Raw genomic sequence first — 15,646 nt, 5'->3', positions numbered from 1 at the left:
TAGATTTTAGAAATTATTTTCAAAGAGTTAGGAAAAATATCAGTGAAATTCTGGATCTTACAGTAGATTTAAACACATATTAAAATAATTAAAGACTTAACCAAATTATACCCAAGAATAGTGACAGAGCAGTCAGACAGAGTGGTAAAAACACTGAGAGCAACATGTTTAAAATCAGTTATAATTAGAGAAATACCAAAGTTTCCAAATAGACAAATGTTCCATTTTTGGAGAGAAATTAAATTTTCCAAAACTATTATACTTGATTAAGTATCAATACTCATAAATATTTCAAAATGTATTATTAATAAAACTCAGCATATGTTCATTCATAAATAAACCTATAAATATCAATGAATAATTAATAATTATAAATATTAGCATTATTTTCTAATTACAAGTGTATTAGTCCTTTATTCTCATCATTGTTATTATGTCTTAAATCATGTAACTGTAGTAACATACTTACAACATAGCATGAAAACAAGCTCAAAGCATAGCTAGTTCAGTGGAGGACATTCAAAAATATCCTGAGCAATGGACCTAAATAAAACTTAGGACCTTTAATTGTGGTCAATGTAAATGTCTGTATTTAGATTCAAACAAATTAATAGGGGCCTGGTGTACAAACAGTTCCTGTAAAAAATACTTGGCATGTTGAATAACCAAGCAGATTTAACATACATAAAAATATATTGCGAATAGTCAAAAAGTAAGATAATTCAAGCATTTTAAGATATGTCCATGGAAGGAGTACCCCATTCATGGCTAATGATAATTTCAAAATTGTAAATCATATCAAACAAATTCATAGTTCTGATTCTAAAAATAAAGAATTACTTAAGACACTGTCCCTTGTTTCAGGATGCCACAAGCACAAATGTCACAACAGACATAGTAAAAAAGAAATATAAATGAAGGATTTATTAACTATGGCAATATAATTAAATAGTATTTGGATCATTATTTTCAATTCTAGTCATTTAATTTTAAAAGACACCACCATTGTTTAGTATTTAAAAAAATAAAGTAGTGAGAAAATAATTCGTATCTTTTTATAAATGGAACCACCAGACTGAGATTTAAAACAAACAAAAAAACTCATCCGTAGACAAATAGCTAGTATGTGTTACAGCTGAGAAAAGAGCAGCGATATTTCTGCTTTGAAATCACTGCTCTGAAAATAACACTGTATAGGGAAAAGCTTCCATCAAGGTGTGTCCTGTTGAACCAGTGTTTCATAGGATATTATTGATAACCAAAGAAAAAGATTCTGTAGTTTTTTGAAGAAGACTAGGTAAAACTAAATTGACAGGTTTCTTTGCTGACAAGACTTTACTATTCTGATATGAACGGTGAAGCACCTAAAACATAGTCTGACAAGGAGACTTTTGAAATGCATTTGACCGCAGAAGCATTTTATTCTCTTCTTTCACTGAGTATTATAAGGAGCTAGTTTCTATGGAACACTCACTGGAAAATCGTGTACACTTTAACACCAAAATAAATAAATAAATAAATGCAAATGTCAGGAGCTAGAAATATTCAATGAAGAGAAAGAGGCCTCAGCAGGTTCATGATAGCTGTCTCTAAATGTTTGTCTTGTCAAAGAAGGATATAGTATTTCATCAAAGTGGAAATCTAGATTAATGAATGGAAAACAAATTTCACCTCAATATAATATCTCAATGAGAATTAAAAAAAAAAAAATGTAAGAGCAATCCAACAAAAGAGCTTATCGGTTGTCAAAGGTTTTATCCAAGCAATTTATACATTGGTGGAAGGTTTGAAAATACCACTAAATTCCACCAATTCTTATATTTGATAGCTCATTTGCAATAATTATCAGCTGAGGTTTTCATACATTTAGAATTTCAGATTCTCTGTCCATTTTTGTACCATTTTGAATTAAGCATTTTATAGACAGAAGACAAACAGATTAGCTGTCAGAATTTACTGCAAATACAAAACCCACATAAGAAGTATACACAGTTTACACTTAACACCAGGAAAAAATAAAATCACTCTAACTTAAAAAACAGTGATTTAAATAATGTTAATCATAAATTCCATATGTGCATAATTAAAATGGAAGTTTTCTCATTCAGGAAACGAGGCAACAGGCCTGGCGAACACATACAGGGGAGCCTGAGACCATCGAGCACAGATCGGCGTCGGGAGTACGAAAAAGCTGTGAAATATACGAGGCACGTTCAGTCAGTTACAAGTGGCTTCCACGTGTCTATACATGGCTTGGTGCCATCACATGCAAATAAGCATGATTCGATACATTACACGGGTTATCAACGGATTTTACTACGGTGTAACGTGCATCTGCTAGGATAATAAGTCAGATGAAATACTGATACCTATTTGCATATTCCTTGATGATCTGATATATGCTAATCTTAATCGTTTCGTTTTCAAACCGGCCGTTGCTCCGATCCTTGTATATCCGGAATTCTGCTGCCGTCACTGCTTCTCCGTGAGGAATCTGCGTAAGATCGAACCGGAATTCTTTGTAATGCCTTCGCTGGTGCGAAAAATCTTTGTCTCTTTCAACTGAAACCAACAAACAGAAAAGGAAGTAAAATGTTAGTCCTTTATTAAGTATGAAAATTAATGGTGAATTCTTTCAATCTGGAAAACAAACAAGCAGGATGTTATAAAACTGGGAAAACACTAAAACCACAGACTCATACGTGTTTCTAGTTAAAGGAAATTCCACAAACCAACAGCCTTTAGTTCAAAAGCAATATAACCTCTGCGGTTTTATACAAATTCCTGGCTCCTAAATGGAAAGGTTATCCAAAAATGTTTTTTAAAGGGATGGTTGTCAAGTTATTACTAGTGTGTGTATCCAGTACCGGAACAGAGGAGGCTTCATGCAAGAATTAGGACTCTGTGATAGAAAGCTCCAGAGTTCCAGGTGAGGTCAGCGGGGAGATTTAGTACAGCCAAGGGAGGAAAATCGGAAGGCGGCCCAGGGAGCTGCCGGCACAGCGGGACTGTGTTTATGAAATTTTAGAGGTCAAGGAAATAAAACAAATTCATTTTCACAAGGAAGATGATTTCTAAAATGTCTTCCCAGGAGAGTTTTTTCCTCCTTTTAGCAAATGCAGTGCTCTATTTTATTTTTTTTAAATGCACTTTCGTTAGTTCTTAGTGGTTACTGAGCGCAACCTCCCCAATCGCCCCCCGCCCCCACCGGTGGAGCAGCATCCAGTCTCCCAAGCCCTGCGCCTGTTCTTAGGCTCCGTAATTGAGAGGGCAACACGATTCCGCCTTCAGCAACCTTCCTACCAAAAGAGGTCAGAGAATTTTTCCTCTTGGGAATATGGAGGAGTGTTGAAGAACTCAGGACAGGAAGTGTCAGGCATATCATTACATAATCTGGCTTTATAAAATGCTGTATTGCTTGATACAGTCTGTGCTTGTTGATCAGAGGTCAGACAAGAAATTCAGACAAGGCTTTGCTGGGGGCCCTGGTGCAGCAGCAGGGAGCAAAAGCAATAGATGCCCTTGCTTGCTGCTGAGGGGAGGGTGGCAGTGAGCTGGCTCCTTATATGAGCTGAGGGCAGGAGTGGGTCCAGGGGTCAGGCCAGAGGGATGGCTTAGGCGGTGCTGTGTGCAGGGGCAATGTGCGGGATTTTGCTCTCAACACCCTATTTTTGCTCCAGGCTCTTTAGAAGTGGCAGTTGAGTTTTTGATCTTTTTGTACCTTGTTGTCTGTATTTTGCCCCAACTGGCATACACATAGTGATTTTTAGTCCCTTATAGTTTCGTTGTAGTTTTTTACTCAAGGAGACCAGTCCAGATGCGGGCACTGCTGTGAAGAGTCCTGCATCCCAGCTTGTCTCATGTTGGGTACCAAAGTCTTTCTTAAAGAGCAACCTAATGAAAGGGCACTTGTTTAGTAATGACATATCATTTGGTGGAATTAAGTTTCTCAACATTGGTAAGTTTCTGAAATCTCAGTTATCTCAGATAATATTGGACAGAGAAGACTGGCAGGTGATGCTCCATACGGTCGCAGAGAGACACGACTGAAGCAATTTAGCACCCATAGGACAGGTTACAAAAAATCCACTGCCAAGTACTGTGTTCCAGGTGTCTCACAAACCTACAATAATATTTTTTACATACATTCAGTGATATTTCATTGCTAAAATGCCATTAAAGAAGATAAAAGATGTATGCTATAAAAACAACTCACAAAGTTTGTTAACTACGTTAAGATACAAGAATATCTTTAGGAGATTAATTGAAATTCCAACCTTGCTGGAAATTTATGACATTGGGGTCCTAAACTAGAGGAAAGGTCAGGATTAAGGAAGAAAGAAGGCAATCCTGATCACTGAGGAGTGATTTTGGGGAACCGAGGCTGTTGGACACTTAAGTACCAGCATCAGACAGGTTCCAAGTCTGAATGGAAGCTCATGATAAAGAAACCCACAGTTCTTTGCCTTTATCCTCCAAAATAATCTCTGGTTTATTTTTCCTAGAGGAGTAGCAGGTGATTTAGGACAGCAAGAAGCTCAGCCCCACCTCCACCTTAGATACCTACCCCAGCAAAAAGGAAAATGTAAGCTATACCTGGAGGCATCTTCATCCCATGAACTTGAAAAGAACGGTGCTCTCAGGCTGCCTGGTTACACCAGCACTATCTCCCATGACTCATGAACTTTTGTTTTATTTAAATATCATTATCTTGGTCCTAAGGGCTTCCCTTGTGGCTCAGCTGGTAAAGAATCCGCCTTCAATGTGAGAGACCTGGGTTCGATCCCTGGGTTGAGAAGATCCCTGGAGAAGTGAAAGACTACCCACTCCAGTATTCTGGCCTGGAGAACTCCATGGACTGTATAGTGTAGTCCATGGGATCGCAAAGAGCTGGGCATGACTGAGCAACTTTCACTGGTCCTAAAAGAGGTTCACTCCTGGAGAAATTAATTAACCTTTCCCTAAATAAGGAAGATGACTGCATTTTTAAGATCATATTTTGTTCCATAAATTAAATCACTTTTATGTCTAAACTTCAGCTGGCTATAGTATAGTCTGCTATGAACAAGTCTCTACCTCCAAAGTATAAGGGCAGAAAATTACCTACAAACTGTATTTCCAATAGCTAGAGTGTACATATGAATTTAAAATTAGCCAAAACTCTTTTTTACAGAGCACTACATTTAATTCACTGTAAACTACTTCTTTTCTGATCTTAATTGAGACAAAACAGATGACATCATGAAACAAATTTAAATAAAACTGTTTTAAGAATTTTACTAACATTAACACATTACATTTTATAACAACCTGTGGGGCAGGTTCTATTATCATCCTCATTTTGAAGATGAAGAAACTGCGGAGGCAGAGTAAGGAATCTTTGCCAAATAATTTGAATCTGTTAGGTAGAAAGTTAGGCAGCAGCAACAAGGGGTGGCCTGTCTGAAAGGGATGCAAGCTGATCTCTAAACTCCAGGCCAGGCACACCCAGGAGAACTCACAGATATGCTTCAAAGTAACCACAGAGACTTTTCTACCCCTACACAGGCACCCTAGGTACCCAAGCCATGCAAAATAACCACAGGGGCTTCTCTAAGTAACCTTGGGCAGTAAGGAGTCCATGAAGAGCTCATGAATATTTTACATTTAATTATAACAGACTGAATTATGGGAAGACATAAACAGGACAGCCTGTTGTTATATAACTTGCAGTAGTCAATTGGCCTTGAGGGTATGCCCACATGAATTCCCTTTCATTGACTGGTGGTGGGTACGAGTCCTACTTTGCACAGGGCATAGCCAAAAGTAGGAACTGGAAGTATGAAAGGGGAAAGCCAAGAGGGATCGATAGGAAGGATGAGAACTCCTTTGGGGCCAGCCTGCTCCCGTCTTGGGAGTGTCTGTCTTCTAAAAGATCTGTGAGTCGACCTGAGCTGTAACTTGTCTGTTGTTCTACACCTTTTTCTCCATTGCTCCAGACTTTTGTTGTGAAAGATAAGAACCGAGGAAGAGAAATAAACTGACCTGACAAATCCAAGCACTTGAACCAAACTGTGATTCTTAACATGAGGCTGGGCTGCTTGTGCTAAGAGACTGTTACTTTGTTCTAAGTATTTATGTTTTAATAAAGATTAGATAAATTAGAAGTTTGGGATTAACAAATACGCACTACCATATATAAAACAGGTAAACAACAAGGACCTACTCTATAGCACAGGGAACTATACTCAATACCTTGTAATAACCTATAATGGAAAAGAATCTGAAAAAGAATATATATATGCATACATATATGTATGGATCATTTTGCTGCACACTTGAAACTAACACAACATTGTAAATAAACTATATTTCATTTTTTAAAAAAGCAAATAAAAGATCTGAAATTTTGCATTTACAAGTCCAAAATCCAAAAAGCTCTGTAAACTGAAATTTTGGCTTTAGCCTCAATTGGCAGAAAAACTGAAAATTAACCAATTTGAGATGATTTTTAAAGTCCCCATTTATCCCCACTTTATATTTATTGCTTTGCTGCAGAAATGTTCTGTTTGTTTGAGTGGGTGGCACTGATCCAGACTCTGCTTGAGAAATTCCACACTTTAGACTCTAAGCACTCATCAGTCATTCAAAAGTGTATATTCTCTATTCTGAAAGTCAATATTCAAAATTCTGAGTGATAACAACCATTATTCAATTTTCCATTAACAATCAATTTGGCATTTGAAATTTAGACAAAAATAGCTATAATTTTGAACCTCAGAACTTTGACATGAGTTTGTTAAGGTCCAATCTAAAGCATGCACCTGCATGATGCAGATGAGTATTGAATTCATATTATGTAAAGTCATCTACTGTTCTGGAATCCCCTGTGAGATGTTAGTGTAATAAAGTGGAAAGCTAGAGTTTCAGCTGTTATTATAAAATTTCAGTTTTCTAATCCAGGCTCTTTAACCTAACCCCTTAAGGGGGCAGATTTTCAAAGAGTTTAATAAAATTTTATATTAAATATACCACACAGAATAAAGTTGCAGAGCAGATTTGTCCAGCAATTCAAATTCCTATATCCTACTGCTTTGAATTATAATTGCACCGGTAAATTCCATGGGACATGTTGCAATGAGTAATGGAATAAAAGTAGTATTTATATAGCCTTGCACTCCTAATGATGCTCACAAATATTCACAAGGTAATCTCAGTTACCTAGGGAAGTGTCAAATACTAATATCCCCAACTTAAGAAAAAGAAATTGGGTGATGACAGCTAGGCAGTAACAGATGTCTGTCTTCTAAAGCTCATTATAAATCTTTGTTCAATGTCCATACCACCTACATAATGACATCCTACTTAGGGACTAGTTCATTGTTAGTACAGGTGACTCTTGAACAATACAGGGGCCAGGAAAACTGACCTCCTGCACAGTCAAAAATCTGTGTGTAAGTTTGACTCCACAAAACTTAACTACTAATAGCCTACAGTTGACTGGAAGCCTTACTTATATAATAAACTTTTGATTAACACATATTTTGTATGTTATAAGTATATCTATGTATATTGTATGCATTCATGACATACTTAACTTTTTCTTAATTTTTCTGATTTTTCTAGGTCATTATGTTCATGTCTGAGCTTTTTCAAACTGCTTCAAATCTCTGAAAACATTTCCAATATGTTTATTGAAAAAATCTGCTTATTAGTGGATCCATGAGGTTCCAACTGTGCTGTTTTGGGGGTCAACTGTATATTTCAACAATCTTTATCAGCAATACACAAAAATGTGGAGGAGAGGTGAAGAAGCAAGGGTTTGATTACCAGTGTATAATCAGCATCTAACCCAACAAAATATTGACTCAAAGAAATCTCCTAATAAACTTTGGTTGAATGAAAGACTATGAATAGATCAAGGGCTGTTTCTGTCTTTACACTCAGCACCATCAAGCCACATTTCCCACTGACTGAGGGCATCATGATTTATTTGCCTCTCATTTGGGGGAGGGGGGACATATATTGTATTTAATACTCACAACTTTACTTATGTCCATAAGTTTCTCTTACTTGCTCAAGAGCCCACAGCCTATAATTGGGAGAGAACAGATTTCAACCCAAGATCAAGATGTCAACTTCCCAAGCCCCAACAAGACACTGTGTGTTTGCTTTTCCTGGATGTCATTTTGATTGTTCATTTTGTCTGATTATCCCTCAGGAGAGTTGATTTTTCAATGCTTTCATTCTCCTCTCCAAGATGTTCCTACCCTAGAGAGGATGCCTTACATTCTGAACCCCACTCACTCTAGAAATCACTCCCTCCAACCTTTAACTTAGAAAACATTATATTATATTCACTTGTTTAATACTTACTCCATTTCTTATCTAAGGAAATGTTTATAAACAAATAGGCAATTGTATTCACAAGTTAAATTAATATTATATAATATTTCCTTTCTGTTTTTTTTTTTTGTAGCCACAATGCATGGCTTCTAGGATCCCAGTTCTCCAAATAGGGTTCCAACTTGTATCCCCTGCAGTAGAAGACAGAGTCTAACCACTGGACTACCAGGAAAGTCCTTATATAATATATCTATTAGCATACAAGGTCATCCTTTTCCTACAAATGCATTTTAAAATAATTGTAACTCACTAGCTATTAGCTTTCTCCATCAGATCTACTACTAAACAACACTTCCAAAATAGATGAAAGAGAATACATACATATCATACTCTTTAAATGTAAGCTTTTTATAGGAGCTAACTTTATAAAGGACAGAAATGGTATGGACCTAACAGAAGCAGAAGATATTAAGAAGAGGTGGCAAGATTACACAGAAGAGCTATACAAAAAAGATCTTCATGACCCAGATGATCACATGGTGTGATCACTCACCTAGAGCCAGATATCCTGGAATGTGAAGTCAAGTGGGCCTTAGAAAGCATCACTACGAACAAAGCCAGTGGATGTGATGGAATTCCAGTTGAGCTATTTCAAATCCTGAAAGATGATGCTGTGAAAGTGCTGCACTCAGTAGGCCAGCAAATTTGGAAAACTCAGCAGTGGCCACAGGACTGGAAAAGGTCAGTTTTCATTCCAATCCCTAAGAAAGACAATCCCAAAGAATGCTCAAACTACTGCACAATTGCACTCATCTCACACGCTAGTAAAGTAATGCTCAAAATTCTCCAAGCCAGGCTTCAGCAATACATGAACCATGAACTTCCAGATGTTCAAGCTGGTTTTAGAAAAGGCAGAGGAACCAAAGATCAAATTGCAATATCCGCTGCATCATCGAAAAAGCAAGAGAGTTCCAGAAAAACATCTATTTCTGCTTTATTTACTACGTCAAAGCCTTCGACTGTGTGGATCACAATAAACTGTGGGCAATTCTGAAAGAGATGGGAATACCAGACCACCTGACCTGCCTCTTGAGAAACCTGTATGCAGGTCAGGAAGCAACAGTTAAAACTGGACATGGAACAACAGACTGGTTCCAAATAGGAAAAGGAGTATGTCAAGGCTATATATTGTCACCCTGCTTATTTAACTTATATGCAGAGTACATCAGGAGAAATGCTGGGCTGGAGGAACCACACGCTGGAATCAAGATTGCCAGGAGAAATATCAGTAACCTCAGATATGCAGATGACACCACCCTGATGGCAGAAAGCAAAGAAGAAATAAAGAGCCTCTTGATGAAAGTGAAAGAGGAGAGTGAAAAATTTGGCTTAAAGCTTAACATTCAGAAAACTAAGATCATGGCATCTGGTCCCATCACCTCATGGGAAATAGACGGGGAGATAGTGGAAACAGTGTCAGACTTTGTTTTTTTGGGCTCCAAAATCACTGCAGATAGTGACTGCAGCCATGAAATTAAAAGACGCTTACTCCTTGGAAGAAAAGTTATGACCAACCTAGACAGCATATTAAAAAGCAGAGACATTACATTGCCAACAAAGGTCCATCTAGTCAAGGCTATGGTTTTTCCAGTGGTCATGTATGGATATGAGAGTTGGACTATAAAGAAAGCTGAGCGCCGAAAAATTGATGCTTTTGAACTATGGTGTTGGAGAAGACTCTTGAGAGTCCCTTGGACTGCAAGGAGATCCAACCAGTCCATCCTAAAGGAGATCAGTCCTGGGTGTTCATTGGAAGGAGTGATGCTGAAGCTGAAACTCCAATACTTTGGCCACCTGCTGAGAAGAGTTGACTCATTGGAAAAGACCGTGATGCTGGGAGGGATTGGGGGCAGGAGGAGAAGGGGATGACAGAGGATGAGATGGCTGGATGGCATCACCGACTCGATGGGCAAGAGTTTGAGCAAACTACGGGAGTTGGTAATGGACAGGGAGGCCTGGCGTGCTGCGATTCATGGGGTCACAAAGAGTCAGTCATGACTAAGTGACTGAACTAACTAACTAACTAACTTTGCCTTGTTCATATTGTGATTATTTTATATTAAATATATTGTGTTTCTCTGTATATTACATGTGCTACATAACTCAATGCAATTGTAAATGGCTTGGGAAGCTTAAAAGACAATAAACAAGTAGAAAAATCATTACAATGTGTACAAAATATTTGAAGGTTTTGATTTGATTGACAATGTATTAAATATTTGGACCTTTCAATTCATTATTTTACTTGTGTTAAATCAACAAATGCTATGCGTGAGTTTCCAATATGACCTTATTATCATTTCTTTTTTTAATTTAATTTTTTTATTTTTTCATTTATTTTTATTAGTTGGAGGCTAATTATTTTACAATATTGTAGTGGTTTTTGCCATACATTGACATGAATCAGCCATGGATTTACATGTGTTCCCCATCCCGATCCCCCCTCCCGCCTCCCTCCCCATCCCATCCCTCTGGGTCTTCCCAGTGCACCAGCCCTGGGCTGGTGGTCTGTTTCACCCTTGATAGTATACTTGTTTCAATGTTATGGCTAACAAACACATGAAAAGATGCTCAACATCACTCATTATCAGAGAAATGCAAATTAAAACCACAACGAGGTACCATTACACACTAGTCAGGATGGCTGCTATCCAAAAGTCTACAAGCAGTAAATGCTGGAGGGTGTGGAGAAAAGGGAACCCTCTTACACTGTTGGTGGGAATGCAAACTAGTACAGCCACTATGGAGAACAGTGTGGAGATCCCTTAAAAAACTGGAAATAGAACTGCCATATGACCCAGCAATCCCACTTCTGGGCATACACACTGAGGAAACTAGATCTGAAAGAGACACGTGCACCCCAATGTTCATCGCAGCACTGTTTATAATAGCCAGGACATGGAAGCAACCTAGATGCCCATCAGCAGGCGAATGGATAAGGAAGTTATGGTACATGTACACAATGGAATATTACTCAGCTATTAAAAAGAATTCATTTGAATCAGTTCTAATGAGGTGGATGAAACTGGAGCCCATTATACAGAGTGAAGTAAACCAGAAAGATAAAGACCAATACAGTATACTAACACATATATGTGGAATTTTAAAAGATGGTAACGATAACCCAATATGCAAAACAGAAAAAGAGACACAGATGTACAGAACAGACTTTGGGACTCTGTGGGAGAAGGCGAGGGTGGGATGTTCTGAGAAAATAGCATTATTATCATTTCTAATAAAGTCTGTGTTACAAGATTAAGATCTGCCAGATCTTATAAAAACCATACCTGTCAATACATTCCTATTTGGGGGTAGAAAAGATCTCATTGCCAGACAAGACAAATAAAAACAAAAAGTGAAACAAAACAAAACAATAAAAAAAGAAGGGTGAGCTCACTCAAGTCACACCAAGACTTGTCCATGGGGATAAAATGACACGGGTTGAAACAGGCTGAGACCAGGAGGTTAACACTTATTTCTGGTGGGGATCATTTCTTCATCCCACAACACTTCACAGTTTCTCCCATATGAAATGCAAAAGAGAGTATAGGAACAAATATGTGCTCAATCCCTCAGTCGTGTCTGACTCTTTGCAACCCCAAGGACTGTAGTCCACCAGACTCCTCTGTCCACGGGGATTCTCCAGGCAAGAATACAGGAGAGCATTGCCACGCACGCCCTCCTCAAGGGGATCTTCCCAACCCAGGGACTGAACCCAGGTCTCCTGCATTACAGGTGGATTCTTTACCAGCTCAGCCTCCAGGGAAGCCCAAGACTACTGGAATCGGTAGCCTATCCCTTCTCCAGGGGAACTTCCCAACCCAGGAATCAAACCAAAGTCTCCTGCATTGCAGGTGGATTCTTTACCAGCTGAGCTACCTGGGAAGCCCTTAGGAACAAATATAGCTAGACTTAAAACATACATTTTTATCAGTTGATTCACCTTTGAAAATTGTATTTAAAAAGAGAACAGGACAACCTGCCTAGACTTCTATTTTCTTATCTGCTTATGTATCTAACCAGATCAACGGGCTGTATTTTGCCAAACAGCCAGGCAAATGCAACCCAAATGCCACAGGCTCCTCTCCCACTGTTGTTTGTGATACACCCTTGTTTCAAAGATTGTTACATGGAAACCAGCGAAGATCACCATAAATTAAACAAGTGCATCAACACAGCGTTGTTTATTTAACATTTGAGCTGATGGTGGCCCACAGAGCTCTCTCCAAAAATGAAAGATTTGCTTCCTACACACACACACACACACCAAATCACAGAAAAAACATCAAAAGTCAGCAAAATTAATACAGCTTACCACTCAAAACAGAATTGTAATGATGATGGGAAATGTACCTCCTTCTGCTTTCAGAAAGCATGTTTTGTGTCTTCCAAACGTTTCTATCTACAAACCACCTAGAACAACTGAAAGGTCACCTACACTGACAGAAACAGAGAATGGATTTATTTTTATAGTTTATTTTAAAAGTGGCAACATCAAAGCATGCAAGAGGTAGTATATGAATCAGAAGATTCACATTCCGTGAGTAATGGGCTGAGAGTGAAAAGAAACAGGATCGCCTTTGTAGAACCCCAAACTACATTCTAAATGCTCTAAATTGCCAAAGTTCGGCAAAGATTAAGCTTCTTGTGTTTAAAGACAAGACATACACTGAGGCATTTTCTTGCTGAGATATAACTTTACAGAAGTCAATGACTGATGGCATTCTCTTTTTTCCAAACAGACACCTCTCTGAATGACTTTATCATAAGTAGAAATTGGATCGAAATGTCCTGACTAAATATTTTGCTGTCTGCAATATCTGAAGAGTAGGGCTAATTAACAGAAAATTGCAGTTTTATCTATTTAGTGATTTATCTGCCGTTTTAAGGGGCTGCATCCATGGGTAATCAGTCTTAATCTCCCACACAGGGCTGTAACTTGGAAGATTCAAACAGAACCAGTAGCTGCAAGGCAAAGATAGCGTTTTCCAGGAGCACAGCCAGCTGTTAAAGGATACAGATCATTGTTCGCTGCTGAGTGCAAAAAATCATTAAGAGATTACTCATAGAATTATTACTTATCTGTATTACATTTTAAAGTGGAAAAAAAAAAAAAAGCAAAGCTGTCATGTGACTACCGAGATGTCTCACCCTGCGAGGCATTCTTCACTGACTAGTCCACCGAGAAACATAAACTTGGGCCTATAAAGGGCTATTCATTGGTCAGTGAATGCACATGTTACATGTTTCTTTGAAAGGATAACCATCCCAGAGAGTGTGGTAAACTCCAGATTCCAGAAACCCTAAGAGCCTATTAATACCATAGCCATGTGTGACTTTAAAAAGGGAAAACTGTCCCCCGGAATGGCCTATTGTGAAGAACAATTTCAATTGACTTTTGAATGTCCTATAGTTGAAGTCTTCTTATTAGTGCTCATAAATGCTTCATGAATACATTTTTATAAGGAGGAAAAATTGCAAAACAATGTTGAGATGGTTAAATTATTTAAATTTTGTCCTGTGATAGGTAAAGAAATTAATTTCCTGAATTAATTAAAGCCAATGCTGCACATAATTTTAAAATTGACAAAATTAAATTAATTACCCAATACTTATATGTTCAGTTCAGTCGCTCAGTCGTGGTGTCCGACTCTTTGCGACCCCATGAATCGCAGCACGCGAGGCCTCCCTGTCCATTACCAACTCCTGGAGTCTACCCAAACCCGTGCCCATCGAGTCGGTGATGCCATCCAGCCATCTCATCCTCTGTCATCCCCTTCTCCTCCTGCCCCCAATCCCTCCCAGCATCACGGTCTTTTCCAATGAGTCAACTCTTCACAGCAGGTGGCCAAAGTATTGGAGTTTCAGCTTCAGCATCACTCCTTCCAATGAACACCCAGGACTGATCTCCTTTAGGATGGACTGGTTGGATCTCCTTGCAGTTCAAGGGACTCTCAAGAGTCTTCTCCAACACCATAGTTCAAAAGCATCAATTTTTCGGCGCTCAGCTTTCTTTATAGTCCAACTCTCATATCCATACATGACCACTGGAAAAACCATAGCATAGCCTTGACTAGACGGACCTTTGTTGGCAAAGTAATGTCTCTGCTCTTTAATATGCTCTCTAGGTTGGTCATAACTTTCCTTCCAAGGAGTAAGCGTCTTTTAATTTCATGGCTGCAGTCACTATCTGCAGTGATTTTGGAGCCCAAAAAAACAAAGTCTGACACTGTTTCCACTATCTCCCCGTCTATTTCCCATGAGGTGATGGGACCAGATGCCATGATCTTAGTTTTCTGAATGTTAAGCTTTAAGCCAAATTTTTCACTCTCCTCTTTCACTTTCATCAAGAGGCTCTTTATTTCTTCTTTGCTTTCTGCCATCAGGGTGGTGTCATCTGCATATCTGAGGTTACTGATATTTCTCCTGGCAATCTTGATTCCAGCGTGTGGTTCCTCCAGCCCAGCATTTCTCCTGATGTACTCTGCATATAAGTTAAATAAGCAGGGTGACAATATATAGCCTTGACATACTCCTTTTCCTATTTGGAACCAGTCTGTTGTTCCATGTCCAGTTTTAACTGTTGCTTCCTGACCTGCATACAGGTTTCTCAAGAGGCAGGTCAGGTGGTCTGGTATTCCCATCTCTTTCAGAATTTTCCACAGTTTGTTGTGATCCACACAGTCGAAGGCTTTGATGTAGTCAATAAAGCAGAAATAGATGTTTTTCTGGAACTCTCTTGCTTTTTCGATGATGCAGCAGATATTGGCAATTTGATCTCTGGTTCCTCTGCCTTTTCTAAAACCAGCTTGAACATCTGGAAGTTCATGGTTCATGTATTGCTGAAGCCTGGCTTGGAGAATTTTGAGCATTACTTTACTAGCGTGTGAGATGAGTGCAATTGTGCAGTAGTTTGAGCATTCTTTGGGATTGTCTTTCTTAGGGATTGGAATGAAAACTGACCTTTGCCAGTCCTGTGGCCACTGCTAAATTTTCCAAATTTGCTTTATTACTTTGCTTTAAAAACATGAGCAATTTAGGGACCCAAAGAATTAAACCTGAGATATACAGAACAGACTTGTGACTGCCAAGTGGGAGGGAGGTGTGAGAGAGAGGTGGTGGGAGTTTGGAATTAGTAGGTACAAACTATTATGCATAGGATGGGTAAACAACAAGGTCCTGCTGTAGAGCACAGAGAAAAAATTAAATATCCTGTGATAAATCATATGGAAAACAATATGAGGAAGAATATATATGCATA

At 38.5% G+C, this 15,646-nt stretch overlaps 1 protein-coding gene across 1 annotated transcript in view; it reads right to left on the bottom strand.

Annotated features, from left to right (window-relative positions):
- The window catches only part of BMP5 (bone morphogenetic protein 5), a 134,849-nt gene that overhangs the window by 58,110 nt on the left and 61,093 nt on the right, over positions 1–15,646 (bottom strand). The window contains exon 2 of the mRNA XM_043907049.1: positions 2,370–2,562. Coding sequence (XP_043762984.1) covers positions 2,370–2,562 — 193 coding nt within the window. The remainder of the gene's footprint in view (positions 1–2,369; positions 2,563–15,646) is intronic.

This window comes from Cervus elaphus, chromosome 7, assembly GCF_910594005.1.
Source record: "Cervus elaphus chromosome 7, mCerEla1.1, whole genome shotgun sequence".
Lineage (NCBI taxonomy): Eukaryota > Metazoa > Chordata > Mammalia > Artiodactyla > Cervidae > Cervus > Cervus elaphus.
Note: the sequence above shows the minus strand (reverse complement) of the source record. Positions and strands in the feature narration are given on the sequence as shown.